General features: G+C 34.0%; 1 protein-coding gene across 5 annotated transcripts in view; it reads left to right on the top strand.

The window, feature by feature from the left end:
* CFAP47 (cilia and flagella associated protein 47) overlaps positions 1-16,120 on the top strand; it is a 502,530-nt gene that overhangs the window by 108,888 nt on the left and 377,522 nt on the right. For all 5 annotated transcript variants that reach the window (XR_012026084.1, XR_012026085.1, XM_072815366.1 and 2 more), the window contains exons 24-25: positions 5,043-5,202; positions 13,251-13,446. Coding sequence is in view for 3 of the 5 variants with exons in the window: in XM_072815366.1 (XP_072671467.1) it covers positions 5,043-5,202; positions 13,251-13,446 (356 nt within the window). In the remaining 2 variants the exon portion in view is untranslated. The remainder of the gene's footprint in view (positions 1-5,042; positions 5,203-13,250; positions 13,447-16,120) is intronic.

Raw genomic sequence — 16,120 nt, 5'->3', positions numbered from 1 at the left:
CTAGTCTCTCCTTATATAAATGGAAGCCAGGATTAAATTAATGTGAAACATGTTCCATACAAGTAAGGAAATGTGGTGAAAGGTAATAATAAAAATTGGAAAAGTCCAGGTATATAATAAAGTGACTTCTATGACAATCTACTTTTTTCTTACTATATATCTCTGTGTGTCTCCTAATAATGAATCCATCTAGAACGAAAAAAAAGAGACATGCATAAGAAGGAAGCTCATGCATATATAGTAGAAATTTGTATTTGTAGTACTCCTTTATTATATATATTGCCTTTCCAACAATTAATTTTGAACTCTGTAGCTTTGAAGAAAAATTATATGGAGAAAATATTTAACATTGCATGTGTCAAATAATAGCACAGTACTATATGAAATTAGAGAAGAATAAAGGATCTCTTCTGAAATTAAAATGTGACTGTTGCAAGTATTAATTATCAGTAAGATTTCTAATTCTACCATAACTTCAAGGATGCAAAAGACTTTGTATGTGGGGCTAGAAAGGAAGCTTTAGTGAACTGAATTGGATTGAATTCCAAAGGAAAAGCAATCCCTTTATAAATGTGAGCTTATTTTATATAATTAAAATTTTGTTCAATTGGCATGATAAAAGAGGATCTAGACAAGAGCCTTCTCTCTTGAGTGGCAAAAGAGTCACATTGGCCCCATGGAGAAAGAAATGTGACTCTAATGAACTGCTTGAATTTGCCATGAATGTTATTTACATAGTCATAATCAAATATATAATACAGAGAAGTCTTAATATGTTATGGAGCAGAATTAAAACTTGATCATAAATAGTGTATTGCATGTAAAATGGCAAGTGTGTGATATGTGCAACGTGTATATGAAGATTAAATTGATAGAACAGTTGGGAATGGAAGAAGAAAGAGGAGTGAAACTCATTTTACATAGTGGGTAAGTAAAGGGAATTGTTTAGACTTGACAGAAGAACTCGAATTTTAAATATATCGCTTATTGTTACCAGGTAACTAATGAAAGAATTAATATAAATATCCAAAATTGGGAGATTGAAGGAGGAGTGAAGATTTATATGAACTAAATCCTCATCTTTACTAGTGGGCACTGAGACAATATCTGGGTCTGATAAATCACAAAATAGCTGTGTGATAGGGGAGTGGCCCTCAAAGTTATCCAATTCCAATCCCTAGAATGTGCGAGTATCTTTTCTCTTATATTGCAGAAGATCCTTTACTGATGTGTAATGTGATGGAGATGAAAGACTCTGAGCAAGGGAGATTATGCTGGGTTATCTGGGTGATCCCAGTTGAATCACATGAGTGGTTAAAATCAGAGAAGTTTTCCTGGCTGTACTCAGAGGGAAATGTGATGACAGACGAAGGGTAGAGAAATTAATGTTACTGGATTTGAAGATAGTGGAAGGAGGCCATCTGCCAAAGAATTTGTTTGCCCTCTAGAAACTGGGAATGGCGAGGAAACAGTCTTCCTTAGAGCCCTCCAAAAGTATCATAGTTCCTTCTAACACCTTGATCTTAGCCTAGCAACATGCCTGTTGAACTTCTAGCCTACAATACTGTAATTTAATAAATTTGTATTGATTTAAACCACTAAGTTGGTGGTAATTTGTTATAGCAGCAATACAAAAAACCCTAAAGTATACACATTGATACACATTGATACAATTGATGCATATCAATACACATTGATATGTTGTATTTAGAATAAGGCTAAAAAAATAGAATAAGGCTGTAACTATTAGAGAAAATCCAAAATTTAGCTGAAATTTGTTGCTTCTTAAAAGCAGAACTATTGATAAGGAGGAGTTGAGTGGGACAACTGTTTTTTCTTTTCTTTTTTTTTTTTAATTTTTTTATTTATTTATGATAGTCACAGAGAGAGAGAGAGAGAGGCAGAGACACAGGCAGAGGGAGAAGCAGGCTCCATGCACCGGGAGCCCGACGTGGGATTCGATCCCGGGTCTCCAGGATCACGCCCTGGGCCAAAGGCAGGCGCCAAACCGCTGTGCCACCCAGGGATCCCTGTTTTTTTCTTTTTAATTTGTTTGGGACAACTGTTTTTTATAAGCATTTTTGAATTATTTGTGTAAATGGACATGTATCATTTTGATAAAATTATTCATAAAAAATAACACAATACTACACATACTAAACAATGTTTCTTTATGGATGACTGTATTAGTTCCATTCTTGGGATAGGATTGTAAAGTGGATAGTATTTTGATTTACCTACCATTCCCTCATTTCAGAATGAGAAAAATGAAGCATTCAAATGACTAGTACAATTTCATGTCTGCCTTGTGTTTTAAAAGATGTTGTTTTCTTTATAACGTGCAAATATTAGACCTAAATAGATGTTTAAGTACTGAGAGGCATTGGAAATAAAATTGCCTAATTTTTAAATCCTGGATATTTTAAATCAACCATACTTTAGAAAAAGATGAAGTACATCATTTTGTTGTGGTGCCAATTGTATGAATCATTCTATTCTTTTCAAATCTTGAAGAGTAAAGTTGAAAGAATACCTAATTGATATTTTTATTTTGATAGTATGTTGCACTGGAAAGACAAGTCTACACATAAGTCCTGCATACAGCTCCCAGATTTACCAGAACATTACAAAGAGAGTGCAAAGAGTTTATGTATACTCTTCACACATCATTATTATTAACACCTTATACAACCATAGAACATTTTTCAAATCTAAGAAATTAACATTAGTACAAGTTATTAATTAAACAACAGATTCTATTTGGGTTTCACCAGTTTTTCGGTAATGTCCTTTTACTGTCTCAGGGTCCAGTCCAGGGTACCATATTTCATTTCGTTTCCTCTGATATGGGGCAGGCTCTCAATCTTGCTAATTTTTTTATGACTTTGTCAATTTTTAAGAGTACTGGTTTGGTATTGTTTCAGCATGCTCTTTAATTTTGGTTTGTCTGATTTTTTCCATCTGACTCAGCTGCATTATTATTTTTCATGGGTTTTAGGGAAAAATGTAACAGTGGTGAAATGTCTTTTTTGTCACATCATGTGAAGGGAGTTCATGATATCAGCATGACTTATCACTGGTGATATATGTCAGGAGAATTGAAAAAAAGTTGGACAAACTATTTTTCTTTTTTCATACTCTACATTTTGGAAGTGAATCATCGATTTCAGCGCACCACTCAAAATTTTGGGAATCGAGCTGTACCTGGAGGGGGATATTTACATATATTATTTGGAATTGTTTTGTAAGAAAAAATATTTTAGTAGTTATTTTATTACTTAACATATCAGTGCAACCTCACAAATATTTATGCTTTTAGTTATAATCCAATATTACATTATTTATTTTGTTATTGAAATTGTTCCAGCTCTGGCCATTTAGAGTTCTTTTAAGCTGGCTCTTTGACATGCTTTCATCATCATTAAGCATTCTCATACTTTCTGGCACTACAAAATGGTCCAGGCTTATATTTCATTTTACCTTTTCCATCTTTAGAATCATTATTTTCTCCAACAAACCCCAGTACCGTTTATGGAAGAATGATATTTAGAAACCAAGATCTGTACACTAGGTATCCTAGCTGCTACTAGGGTATCACATGTTCTAAGCCCTTTTGGCAAATAGAATCTGGAAATACTTTTACGTATAGTAACTTGAAATATACATATATCTAAAAAAATAAATATACATATATCTATAATTTATATGTTTATCATTCTATCTCTATCATCTATCTGTCTATCTATCTAAAGATGAGTTCAAACTGCTATCTCTGACTCTAATCTAGCACTACAAGATTTATTCCAGTCTTTCTTCCTTGCTCATTTTTAACTACTTTTTCTGACAATGAGAAATCTGGCTCTCTTATTTGTAATTTATTTGCTTGTTTTTTTTTAACTGTACTGTACTAGTAAAGAAGTTTCAGAATCTTTAAAGTGTAGGTAGAATTGCTAACACATTTACCAACTAGACCACAGTGTTTATTTTTTTGTCTTTAGCTTTATAGTTTCCAGTCAAAACACAGTTTTTCAGTTACTTAGGCCATTCCTCCTTGCCCCCATTAACTTCAGTGAGATTATTTCATACATTTGTAATATAGCATGTTGTAATCTACAATCCATCCTGGTATCCTCAACATCTTGATTGGTTGTTTTAAATTTACATACATATAAGTTGACTCTTAGTAGTATACAGTTCTTTGGGTTTTGAAAAATATGTTGAATAATTTGTCTACCACTTCAATACATTACAGAACAGTTCACGATACTAAAAATTCTCAGTGTAACCCGTTTGCAGTCAACTACTCCTTTCACCAACACTTCGCAACCACTGATTCCATCTACATAATTTTGCATTTCCAGATTGATAGGTAATTTAATTATATAAAATGTAGCCATTTGGGTCTGGCATCTTTCACTTAGCAAAATATATTAATATTCATTTTTGATTTTGTATGAATTAATACTTCACTTATTTTATCACTGAATTTTATTCCATTGTATGGAATGTTTATCCAGTCATTATTTGAAGGAAATCTCTTTTTTTCTTCCATTGTTTGGTAATGAACAAAGCTATTATAAACATTAACATACACATTTTTATGTGAACATAAATTTTCACTTCACTTACATAAATACTTAGGAGTGGGATTACTGGGTTATATGGTAGTTGTATGTTTAACAAAAGAAACTGCCAAGCTGTCTTCCAAAGTGACTGTATCATTTTACAGTCTCACAATCGTGAATGAAGGTTGTAGCTATTCTGCATCCTTGCTAGCTAGGTAGCTATTTTGACATTTTTATTTTACCCAGTCTTTATCTTTTGTGTATTTTTCATAATTGTTAATAGGCTATGAACATACTTGCATACCTTCTTTTTTTAATCTAAAATCACTTTTAAAATAATCTGCCCGTGAATTCCACTTTTAATCATTTGACTTTGTACATAAGTTCTTCAAGTCGGCATGGTAAAACAGTTATATTTTATATTGTATATTTTAATTTTTATAAATGTCTTCTTTTATTTATTTTGTGTGTGAATAGAATCTTGTCTTATACAATACTTCAAAACAAGATGTGGAATGGACTTTGGATATTGGTGACTCTAGGAAACTCTTCAAAGATGGCACATTCAAGATTAGTGTGTTGAGTGGGATTCTGCAATCACATGAAGAATGTAATATTTCCATAAGTTTCTGTCCAAGTAAGTACCTTTTTCTTATATTTGTTATTTATATTTCAATTCATCCCTCAATATTATTTAATTTTATCACATACACAAAAGTTTAGGTTACTTTTTATGTGTTCTTAAAACAGTTTTAAGGAGTTTTGTATTAGAATCTTGTGGTCACTGTCCCCAAAAATGATCTGCAATGATCCTTACCTCTTGGTATTCATGCCCTTGTAGAGTCCTCTCCCTTATCAGATAGGACTGATATATCACCCATGGGATATTATGGATGTGATGGTGTGTGATTTCCAAGGTTAGATCAGAAAAGGCATTGCTACATCTAGCTTGTACTCTTGGATTACTTGCTTTAGGGGAAGCTGGCAAGCATGTCTATTTATCTCTATGTCCACTTCTTTATTGGTATTTTTTATTACAACACCTTTATTGTACCTTTTTATAATTGGTGTGACAAATTTTCCATCATTACAAATCTATTACAAAAATTCTTGGCAGTTCTTACCCATTTATTTTTATAAGTGAACTTTAGATTATTTTTTTCCTGTTTTTAGAAAAAGGCATGTCATTGAGTTTTTCCCTTCAAAGAATAGCATGTTTTTTTTTGTAATTAAAGTTTAGTTTATATGCATTATTATTGTGAATGAGATTTTTAAATTATTCCTTTAAAAAAAAAGATTTTATTTATTTATTTATTTGAGGGAGAGAGAAAGCACACAGAGAAAGAGAGAGAGCACACGGAGAAAGAGAGAGAGAGAAGCAGGTTCCCCTCTGAGCAGGGAGCCTGATGGTGGACTTGATCCCAGAACCTAAGCCAAAGGCAGACGCTTAACTGACTGAGCCACCCAGGTGCCCCTCAATTATTCTTTTTAATTAGCTATCACTTTATAAAAAAGAATATATTTATAGTTTATTTGGCACTTGGCTCCTATACTGAACTTCTCTGGTTAGATCTGGAGATTTTTCAAAGATTATTCTGCATTGTTTTCTAAATAAATAGTTTTATAATCTAAATCATTGTAACTAATGATTTTGTTTCTTCATTTATAATATATCTTCCTCTGCCTTATTCTTCTCCTGAATCTGTTAATACAATGTTACTACATTACAATTACATTATATTACAATTGCATTACAAATATTATTATAATCTGTCTGAATTGTTACTATATCAGCAGTTTGTTAAAACTTTTTTGATTCCAATAGTTTTGCTTTGTATATTTGAATGTTATAAAAAGTTTATATCTTATACATCTTTTATAAATAAGTATACGCATCTAAGATAATGTTTTTTTTTTTCTACTAAATGCTGTTTGCTTGAATGCTGTTTATGTGATACATTGCCACTTTGTCTTCCTTTTGACAGCCTTTGGTTGGTATATCATTTTATTTTCAGTCTGTTTCTTAAATTTAATACAAGTATTGTAAAGCAAAGGACCTTGCTTTTCTTCCTGAGTAAGACCGAAATGTGATTTTTAGGAGGGGATTTTAACTTATTCATATTTTGTGTTATAATATATATTCATTTTCAGGCAGTTTCATTTTATATTTCCATTGTATTCCTTATTAATTTTCATAAATTTTATGCATTGATCAAATTTTTGTTTTATTTATTTTCTATCTGTCATCACTAAACCTTTGAAAACACCTTTTTTGGGCATATATTTTCCAATCAGTTATACAATGGAACAGTATCAGTGAACTTACCCACAGACAAAATTATAGTATGGGTTTATTTCTTACTCAAGAAGTTGTTGAAATACTTTGGAATTTTATTTCCAGTAACTGCATCATTCCATTCCTCCCATTGCTTGATCAGTGGGCTAGAGTCTTCTCCATCTTTAAGGCATTGAGGTAGCAGGAGGCAAGACTCTAGTAGATCAAAAGCAACAGGTTGGATGAGAGTTCTGGGTTCTTCAATTCAAACAGCTGGATGGAGAATGGAATTTTCAAGGAATTGGAATTGAGTTACAGGGGCCTTTTGATTTGGAACCAGGATGCATCTCCTTGATCTTTTGGTCACCTTCATCTATTTTCTTCTAGTGCAGATCATATTTACTTTTCCTGGCTCATATGGCACTGACTACAGCCCTCACAATTTTTCCTTAGTAGTTCTTTCCATATCAAGAATGCCTTTATTTTCTGGTTTTCTAAGTTGTTTTTATTGTTCATTAAAGTGTAGATACTACTAGAAGAAGAAGATGCCTTCTATTTTGCTTAAAAGCTTATATTTTAAAATTAGATACCATAAAGATAAAATTCATACTCAGATGTGATTATTTTTGAGTATGGTTTCTTTTTTTAAGATTTTTAAATTTATTTATTTGAGAGAGAGAGAGACAGAGATAGCAACAGAGAGCATGAGTGGGGAGAAGAAGGAGAAGCAGACTCCCTGCTGAGCAGGGAGGCTGCTACGGGGCTCGATTCCAGGACCCTGAGATCATGACCTGAGCCGAAGGCAGACACTTAACCAACTGAGACACCCAGGTGCCCTTTGAGTATGATTTCTTAATTACAACTTTGTTAAAATTTGATTCATACACCATAAAATACATTTTTTTAAAGTGTACAATGTACTGGTTTTTAGGATAGTCACACCATCACCACAACCTAAATTTAGAACATATTCATTGCCTGCGAAGAAAAGCCCATGCCCACTAGTAGTCACTCCCCATCTCCCCCTCCATTCAGCCACTGCTCACCACTATTTGCTATCTCTAGGAAAAGGTTACTGTGGACATTTCATATGAATAGAATCATACAATGAGTGTCGTCTTGTGATTGGCTTCTTTCACATTGCATAATAATGTCAAGGGTCTTCCATGTTGTAGCATCAATCAGTATTTAATTCCTTTCTATTACCAGTAATTGTAAGGATATATCACATGTTGTCTGTGCATAGACATTCATTGTCTATTCAGTTGACAGACATTTGGATCATTTTTACTTTTTGACTGTTAGGAATAAAATAGCTATGAACATTCATGTATAGTTCTGTGAGGACACATGTTTTCATTTATTTGGTTATATTTCTTGGAATGGAATTGTTGGGTCATAGGATAATTGAATGTTTAACATTTTAAGAACCTACCAAACTTAGAAAGCAACTGTAACAATTTAAAATCTTACCAGCAAGAAAGAGGGTTCCAGTTTCTTCACATCCCTGCTAACTCTTCTTGTGATCTTTTTTATTACTACTATCCTATTGAGTGTAATATGTCATTTTAGTTATTATTTGTATTTCCCTGGTGACTAATGATATTGAGTACCTTTACATATACTTGTCAGTTTGTATATCATCTTTAGAGAAAGGTCTGTTCATATCCTTTGTTGATATTAAAATTTGGCTGTCTTTAATTTTTGAATTTTCACTGTTCTTTATATATTCTGAATAAAATGATTTTATTAGATATGCAATTTGAAAATATTGTATTTCATTCTGAGATTTCTCTTTCAGTTTCTGATGATAACTAATGGAAAATAGCTCTTAATTTTGATGAAGTCTAATTTATCCAAATTTTCCTTCGTCACTTTGGCTTTTCAGTGTCGTATCTATGAAGACATTACATAACCCGAGGTTATGCTGACTTATTCTTATGTTTTCTCCTAAAGCCACATAATTTTACCTTTTATATTTAAGTCTATGGCTTATTTTGAGTTATTTTCATAATATGGTATAAGGTAGGGCTCCAATCCTCATTCATTTTCATGGCATATTCACTTGTCCCAGCACCATTTGTTGAAAGGAATATTGTTTTCACATTGAATTGTCTTGGTACCCTAGTTCAAAATCAATTGACCATGAACAGAAGTGTTCATTTCTGTTACCATGGTCTTAGAGAATGGCTTGGGACATACTCATATACATATACATTAATATATATATTAATATAAAGATATTTATATAGAGATAGATATTAATTCCTCATGAAATGTTTAGTAGATTTCACCAATGAATGCATTTGGGTTTTGACTGTTCCATGTGAGAAGTTTTTTGATTGCTCCTTCAGTTTACTGAAATTCTTACGTTTAGATTAATATTTTCTTAATTAAAATTTTTTAAACTAAATTTTGGATGTTTTGGGCCATTCTTTCTTTTTTTTCCACATTATTTCTTCCAACAATGTTTCTCCCTCTCCGTCTCCTTTCCATCCCAGGGATTCTTATTTTGCATATATTGGTGTTCCTGATGGTACCCGGTAGATCTCTGGGGCTCTATTCATTTTTCATTCTTTCTTCTTTTTTGGAAAAAAAACCCAAGTTTATTAACATGTATTTTCATGTATACATAGGAGATAACTCAGGGGAAAATGAGTAAGTCTCAGAGGTAGCTTAGAATTCAGGCTTAAATATCATTTTCAGCTAAAGACCAAAAAAAGCGCCTTTTTTCTTTCTGTTCCTCAGAATCAATAAATTCAACTGACCTTTTTTCATGTTGGCTGATTCTCCATTTAGCTAGTTCAAATCTACTGTTGAATTTCTCTAGTGAATTTTTCATTTCAGACATTGTATTTTTCAATTCCACAACTTATATATATATTTATGTATATTCATATGTATATATGTCCAATGCTTGAAGTTTCTCAGGGAGTTTCTGTTGACAGCCTTTGTGTGTGTGTGTATATGGATCATTCATTATTGATTTAGGATTTTTCGGTTCTACCTGGTGAGATCTCAGCCTTGTTCTTTGGGCTATCCTGTAACATCTGCCATTTTCTTCTAGCAGGCATTGGGAATGGATTATACTTTGCTTCTGCCATTTTCTTTTCTTATAATCTGACTGGGATAAGCTTCTTATCCTGAGCCATGGTCAGGGCCTTTATGTCTCATTCTGTTTCCATTGCCTTTTAAATGCATTCTTTGTGGTCAATATCACCTAAAGTGGAGTAGATCTACCTAACTCCACTTTGGCTAGACCTGTCTTACTGGCCACCAAGCAGGACTGCCTTATACTGTCAGGGCTTTCAAAAGTTTTAGCGAGGTGGTTTTTACTTTTCACTCCCCCTTTCTTATCTCTTCCTTGGACTGCCACAGGGACAGAGACTGGGGCTGTGATAGAATATGTGACCCATACTGGTCTCTAAGCAGATCTCCAATCCCTTCTGAAACCAAACCATTGTTCTTGAATCTAATTTGGGTGGTTAGATAACATTGTTCTGAGTTCTCATGTAAATAGCCTCAATGTTTCACAACCCAGGAGCACATAATTTAGAAAATGCCCAACAGGAGAATCCCTATTGCATAAAAATACAGAATTCTTTCCGGTAATGAGCTTCAGGAAATGAGGGTATTGATAACTAGATTCTTTAAGCAGGCCGAAGCAAAGAAACAGCAGTATGATGCTTGAAAAGACATCTATGAATATTTTTTTTTTCCCTTTTTGAAGAACTCTATACTGGTATTTGTCTTTAATTTAAAGCATCTGCTTCAATACCCTTATAGTTTATATGCCATAACTAAATAAGCACACTAAATGCCATTTCAGATGATTTTTCTATTTAAAAGGGTGTTGTAGTAATTCACCTGTTATTCTCAATTATTCTTACTTGTAAAGCAGCATTAGGTCTGCAGTCTCTGGTATATGCTGTTTGGGCCCATCCAGATTCCCATTACTGGGTTTTCCCATCCATCTCTCAGTTGTGGTATTGGCTCCTGACAGGTTATATCTGTCCCTTTCTCTAGAAGGTTGCCCTTGGCTGAAGGAAGATGCTACATGCAGAGATGCCTAGGAGGGTAAGCCTCACCACTAGCCCAACTAACTCTCCCTCAGGTAGAACAACATCTCTGGTGAATTCACATCCCATAGCTGCCTATGGGATCAGTTTGAATCTGGATTATAAAATCACAAGTTTCATAACTGCTTGACATCCTCGGTTTTGCTTCTCTCTCTTTACCTGTCACAGGTTCCTTCTGAGAGCATACCCTCAGTAAATCACTTGCATCAGAATCCTTGGGACAGTACAGTTTTATACGTTTAAAAAAATGTAGCAATCTAAATAAAATACCAAGAACTAGCTATGTTATCAACAGAAAAGGCAGGATAAGAACCTCTTATAGCTTTTAAGCTTTTTGTAGTTCATTTAGCTGTGTGTTTTCTCATAGTATGCTATTAGCACTGTGTTGCCTTGACTCAGTGTCCTGGTACATCTACTAGCATGACATTTTGTTGTTTGTTTGTTTTCTTCTGTGTGGCATTTTATAATCACTTTAGTTTCATGTGTGGGAAACAGTACATGGAGTACTGTGATTAATAAGTTTGAAAAATGTTTCATCTTTTATTATCTCTGTTTAGAACTATGAAAATATAATAAAGAACATTACACACTCTCCCCATTCTGAAGTTTATTTTCTAAAAGTAATTACTTTTTCATTATGTATTTCTTCTCAGTTTCTACTATGCCTGATCCTGAAAGAAATTACAGTAAAGCCAATCCAGCTAAAGCCACCATCTGTATTTCTGTATAGAGCTTCTCCTTTATGTCTGTGTCAACATTTTTATCCAGATGAAATGAAATACACAATCTAGAAGGAAATAAGAGACATTTCAATTTGACTTTTCCTTTAGTATGAGGCTAAGCCTAAGCAGTCAAATCTATGAGTTGCCTTCTTAGGATTTCAACCTCACTCTTAAGAAAATTAAACATGCCTCTAACACATTTATATAACTTACATCTCAGATGAGAGAGAAGGCCCGCCTGAGTTTAGAAAAATGTGTTACTGAATATCCAGTAATTTTAGGTTACACAGGGAACCCACTTTTTCTATGACCTCAGAAACATTTAACAGGTATGAAACCCAGAAATAATCTCAAAACAACCCATTTGAAATTCGGAATTCAGTAAGTCTTAATTAAAACCTTGCTTAACTCTGGAAGTAATGAAATTGATTTTCTTTCTCCCCAAAATAATTTTTACAATATCAGATTTGTTAAAAGAAACCACCATTTCTCTATAGATTTACAATGCTTTAAATACATAAATTCTATTATAATTCATTCTCCAGCTCAAGGTATAGATATAGTTTCTCATGTTTTCACATAGTCTTTCCTGTGCTCATCTGTCATTATTAGTAGGAAGTCACTAATTCACTTCCCTCTCCAGCCATATCTTATTTTCCAAGGTTCTCAGACTATATGAACAAGTAAAAGACTGATTTGACCAAGTGAAGGCACCCAGTACAAAGAGATCTAGTGGGTATGATCAGTTCAATGATTCCATTTTTTGTGTGTATGGTTCACAGTGTGTCACCTTTGGACATGCATCATCTGGAACACTCATCATTTGCTCTGGTAATACTCTTGATGGCCCTGATCTATGCCAGGCCATTTCAGTGTTCTGTTTTTGAATTCTAAGATAATACCTTGAATTCATGCTCACCAGATCACTTTTTTCTCTCTCTGAGACACTGTGTTAGGGCATTTGGGTCTAAAAGGGAATTAGCAGCTTGCTGAGATGGATCCTGTTGTCTGGGACTAGCCTGCAGCCTCAGATGCTGAGCTCTTTTCTCCAACACAAAATGCCTCCTCATAGTGAGTTGCCATATGGGAATTTCCTATCTTTTCCTACAAAGTGAAATTGGCCAGTCAACCCTGGCAGCTTTCCGTAAACTTAGAAATCTGGGAGGAACAATATTCCTTTCTTTGCAGCATACCCATTTCTCAATACTGGTCCCCTTTGACCTTTATAGCAACTATCTGACCTCATCTTCATACTGCAAATGCTAAAGGGATGGGCAACTCCTGTTAAGGCACGGAAAACAAACCCAAAAAGAAGTCCCGTTGCACTGTTTCCTTCAGGTATAGGTATTTTCCAATAATAATGATAATCTGCTTTAAGGAGACCTGCTCTATTTCTAGACATAGTGCACTTCAGAATACTTTTGAGTCAATGACCTTTCATTACATGTTTCAAGTTCCTTGGCAGGGTAATTCCAGTTTCTGGGTAATCTTTTTCCCATTGAGCTATAACCTCATAGTACATTTTAATATTCTATAAGGTTTAAACTATATAAATTTTTTTATGTATATGAACAAATCTAAGATACTTTTAAAAATTGTTCTTCATTAGATCATCCTAGAAAATACACAGCTGATATTCCCATTCGTCTAAATGATAATCCGGTTTGCTATCAAATGCTATGCTTGGTTGGAGAGGTGAAGTCACCCAAGTTATTATTTGACCCTCCATTCATATTTTTCACTCCCGTTCCTCTGGATATTACAACTGTGATGGATATCAAAATTTTACCTCAAAACTATTTCAGGTAAATGCTTAATGTGAATCAACCACATTTTCATAATGTGCTTTTTTTGTTTGTGTCTGTGTTATGTGAGTCATGAGCAATGTCTGACTTGTTTCTACAGTTATAATGAAGCATTAAAATATTTAGCTTCATTTAACTTAAAAAATTTAAAAAGCCCACTTAATTAGTTCATAATCTGTCATTTGATTTTCTTGTAAAAATGTTTGATATGAAAAAAAGTGTTTGATACGTTTCTCTTCATGGTCTGGGAAGCAACCTATCTATTGCTATGTGACAATTACCACAAACTTAGTGCCTTAAAACATGAATTTATTATCTCACAGTTTCTTTGCGTTAGGAGTCCAGCTTAGTTTAGCTACATCCACTGCTTATAATCTCAGTAGGCAGAAATCAAGGTGCAAACTATAGCAGCTGTCTTATCTGAGGCTCAGTCCTCCTCCAAGCTTTCTGGTTGTAGGCAGAATTGATCCATTTCATTGTAGAACTAAGATATCATTTTCTTGCTGGCTGTTGGCTGGGACCTACTCTCAGCAATTAGAGGTTACCCTCAAATCCCAGCCATGTGGTTCCTCCCCCAATCATGGTACTTTACTCACTGAAAGTCAGAAGTAGACCATCTCTCTGACTTCTCAGTCCCTGACTTCCCAACCTTCTTTTAAGATCTCACCTAATTAGCTCTGATCCACCCATGATAATCTCCCTTTTGCTTTATTTGAATTCATTTAACTAGGGATGTCAATTACATATGGAAAGTCCCTTTACCACTGCTGTATAACACAACTTAATCATCAAAGTGATACTGTATTTACAGATTCTGGCACCCAAGGGTGGGAATTATGTAGAGTTTGTATGTACACTAAGAGACAGGACTCTTGGCAGGCATCTCAAAATTCTGCCTATCACATGTACATACTATAGCAGAGTGCGATCTGTTTTCATTTTTTTTTAATTTGTCAGCAACCCAAACCCTAATACTGTATTGCCCTAGATACATTTTGTACCCTTGCTCTACAAAACAAGTGGATTCTGTTTTTTATGTTTTTTATGTTTTTTAAATTGATTAATTAATTAATTGCTGGCTTCTGAAAAATGCGAGAGGTCTCCAAAGGGCTCCAATCAAACCAAACCAAACTAATACATACTTATAAGCTGAAACCAGAGTAGAAGTGGTGAGCTGTAATAATCTGCCAAATGCAGGCTTATTCTTAAAACTTGAGACAACTTCTTCAAGGTAGGAAAACAATCTCAAATTCCTGGGTTAATCCAGGGACACTGGAAGAGACTAAAATAGGTCACATGAGTAAATCCTTCTACCTTTCAGTGGAAGCCAGCAAATCTTCCCTAGATCAGTCGTTCTTAAATGTTGGTGTCTATTAGCATCTCCTGAGACACTTTTTAAAACAGAGATTTTTGCTTCCCATCCCCAGAACTTATGACTTAGGAAGCCTGGAATGGTATGTAACAATTTGTATTTTTAGTAAGTTTTCAAATGAAACTGATGCTGCTGATACATGGACCACACTTTGTGAACCGCTGTTCTACATGAAGGCACCCTCAGTTTTGGCTCATATTTCAGTTTCCATAATTGCTATCAACCAGACATGAGTGCATTAGCCAGTATCGCAAAACTTACAGGAAGGGAAGATGCCATCATTTAGAGTCAGCACAACCAACCATCTTGAAACTTAGACTCTTTAGCCATTCAGGTATTGGAATTATCAGACACAGAATATAGATAAATTTTATAAAGAGATAGCATTACAAAAATTAGTAATTAACATGGAATTATACTATATAGACTTAAAAATGAACCAAATATAACTTTTAGGAATTTCATTTTATTTCATTATTATTTTTAAAGATTTTATTTATTTACTCATGAGAGACACAAAGAGAGGCAGAGACATAGGCAGAGGGAGAAGCAGGCTCCCTGTGGGGAGCCCAATGCGGGACTCAATCCCAGGATGCCAGGATCATGAGCTGAGCCAAAAGCAGTTGCTCAACCACTGAGCTACCCGGGTGCCCCCACTTTTAGGAATTTCAAAACAAAGTGTGTAGGATAAATTTTTAAGGGCATCCACTAAATCTAAGATTGTATATACCTATACAAACAGTATAGAAATCAACAAAATCTTAAATGTAATTAAGTTTCTCTTATTAAAGAGAAAGTTAAAGTAATTTTAAAAATCCAACTATCTATTTAAAAAGGTATATGTGAAACATAAGGACAACAAAGATTAAAGTAAAGCAGAATTTCTCAACTTCAGGAACTGTTGACATTTTGAGGAAGATGCTTCCCCCCCCCCCCCCCCACTGGAGGCTATTTTGTATATAGTAGGATATTTAGCAGCCTCCTTGGTCTTTAACCAGTGGCATCCTTCTATAGTTATGATAGAAAAAAATTGTCTCCACACATTGCTACATGTCCCCTGGGATGCATAACCACTCCCAGTTAAGAATCAACAAACCAAAATCTTAGGAAAAGGTATAACAGAATCACCATAAGAAAGCTGGATAGCAGTATTAATTTTACATGTGATAACCTTATTTAAGAGGTAAAGATAAAGTTTTAATATTAAAAATGCATTAATTATAAAAGATGCAGCTCACTTGGAATTCTAAAATTGCATGCACAACTAAAATACTCTTAAAATATATAAACCCCAGATTAAAA

Source organism: Canis lupus, chromosome X (assembly GCF_048164855.1).
Source record: "Canis lupus baileyi chromosome X, mCanLup2.hap1, whole genome shotgun sequence".
Taxonomy (NCBI): Eukaryota; Metazoa; Chordata; class Mammalia; order Carnivora; family Canidae; genus Canis; species Canis lupus.
Note: the sequence above shows the minus strand (reverse complement) of the source record. Positions and strands in the feature narration are given on the sequence as shown.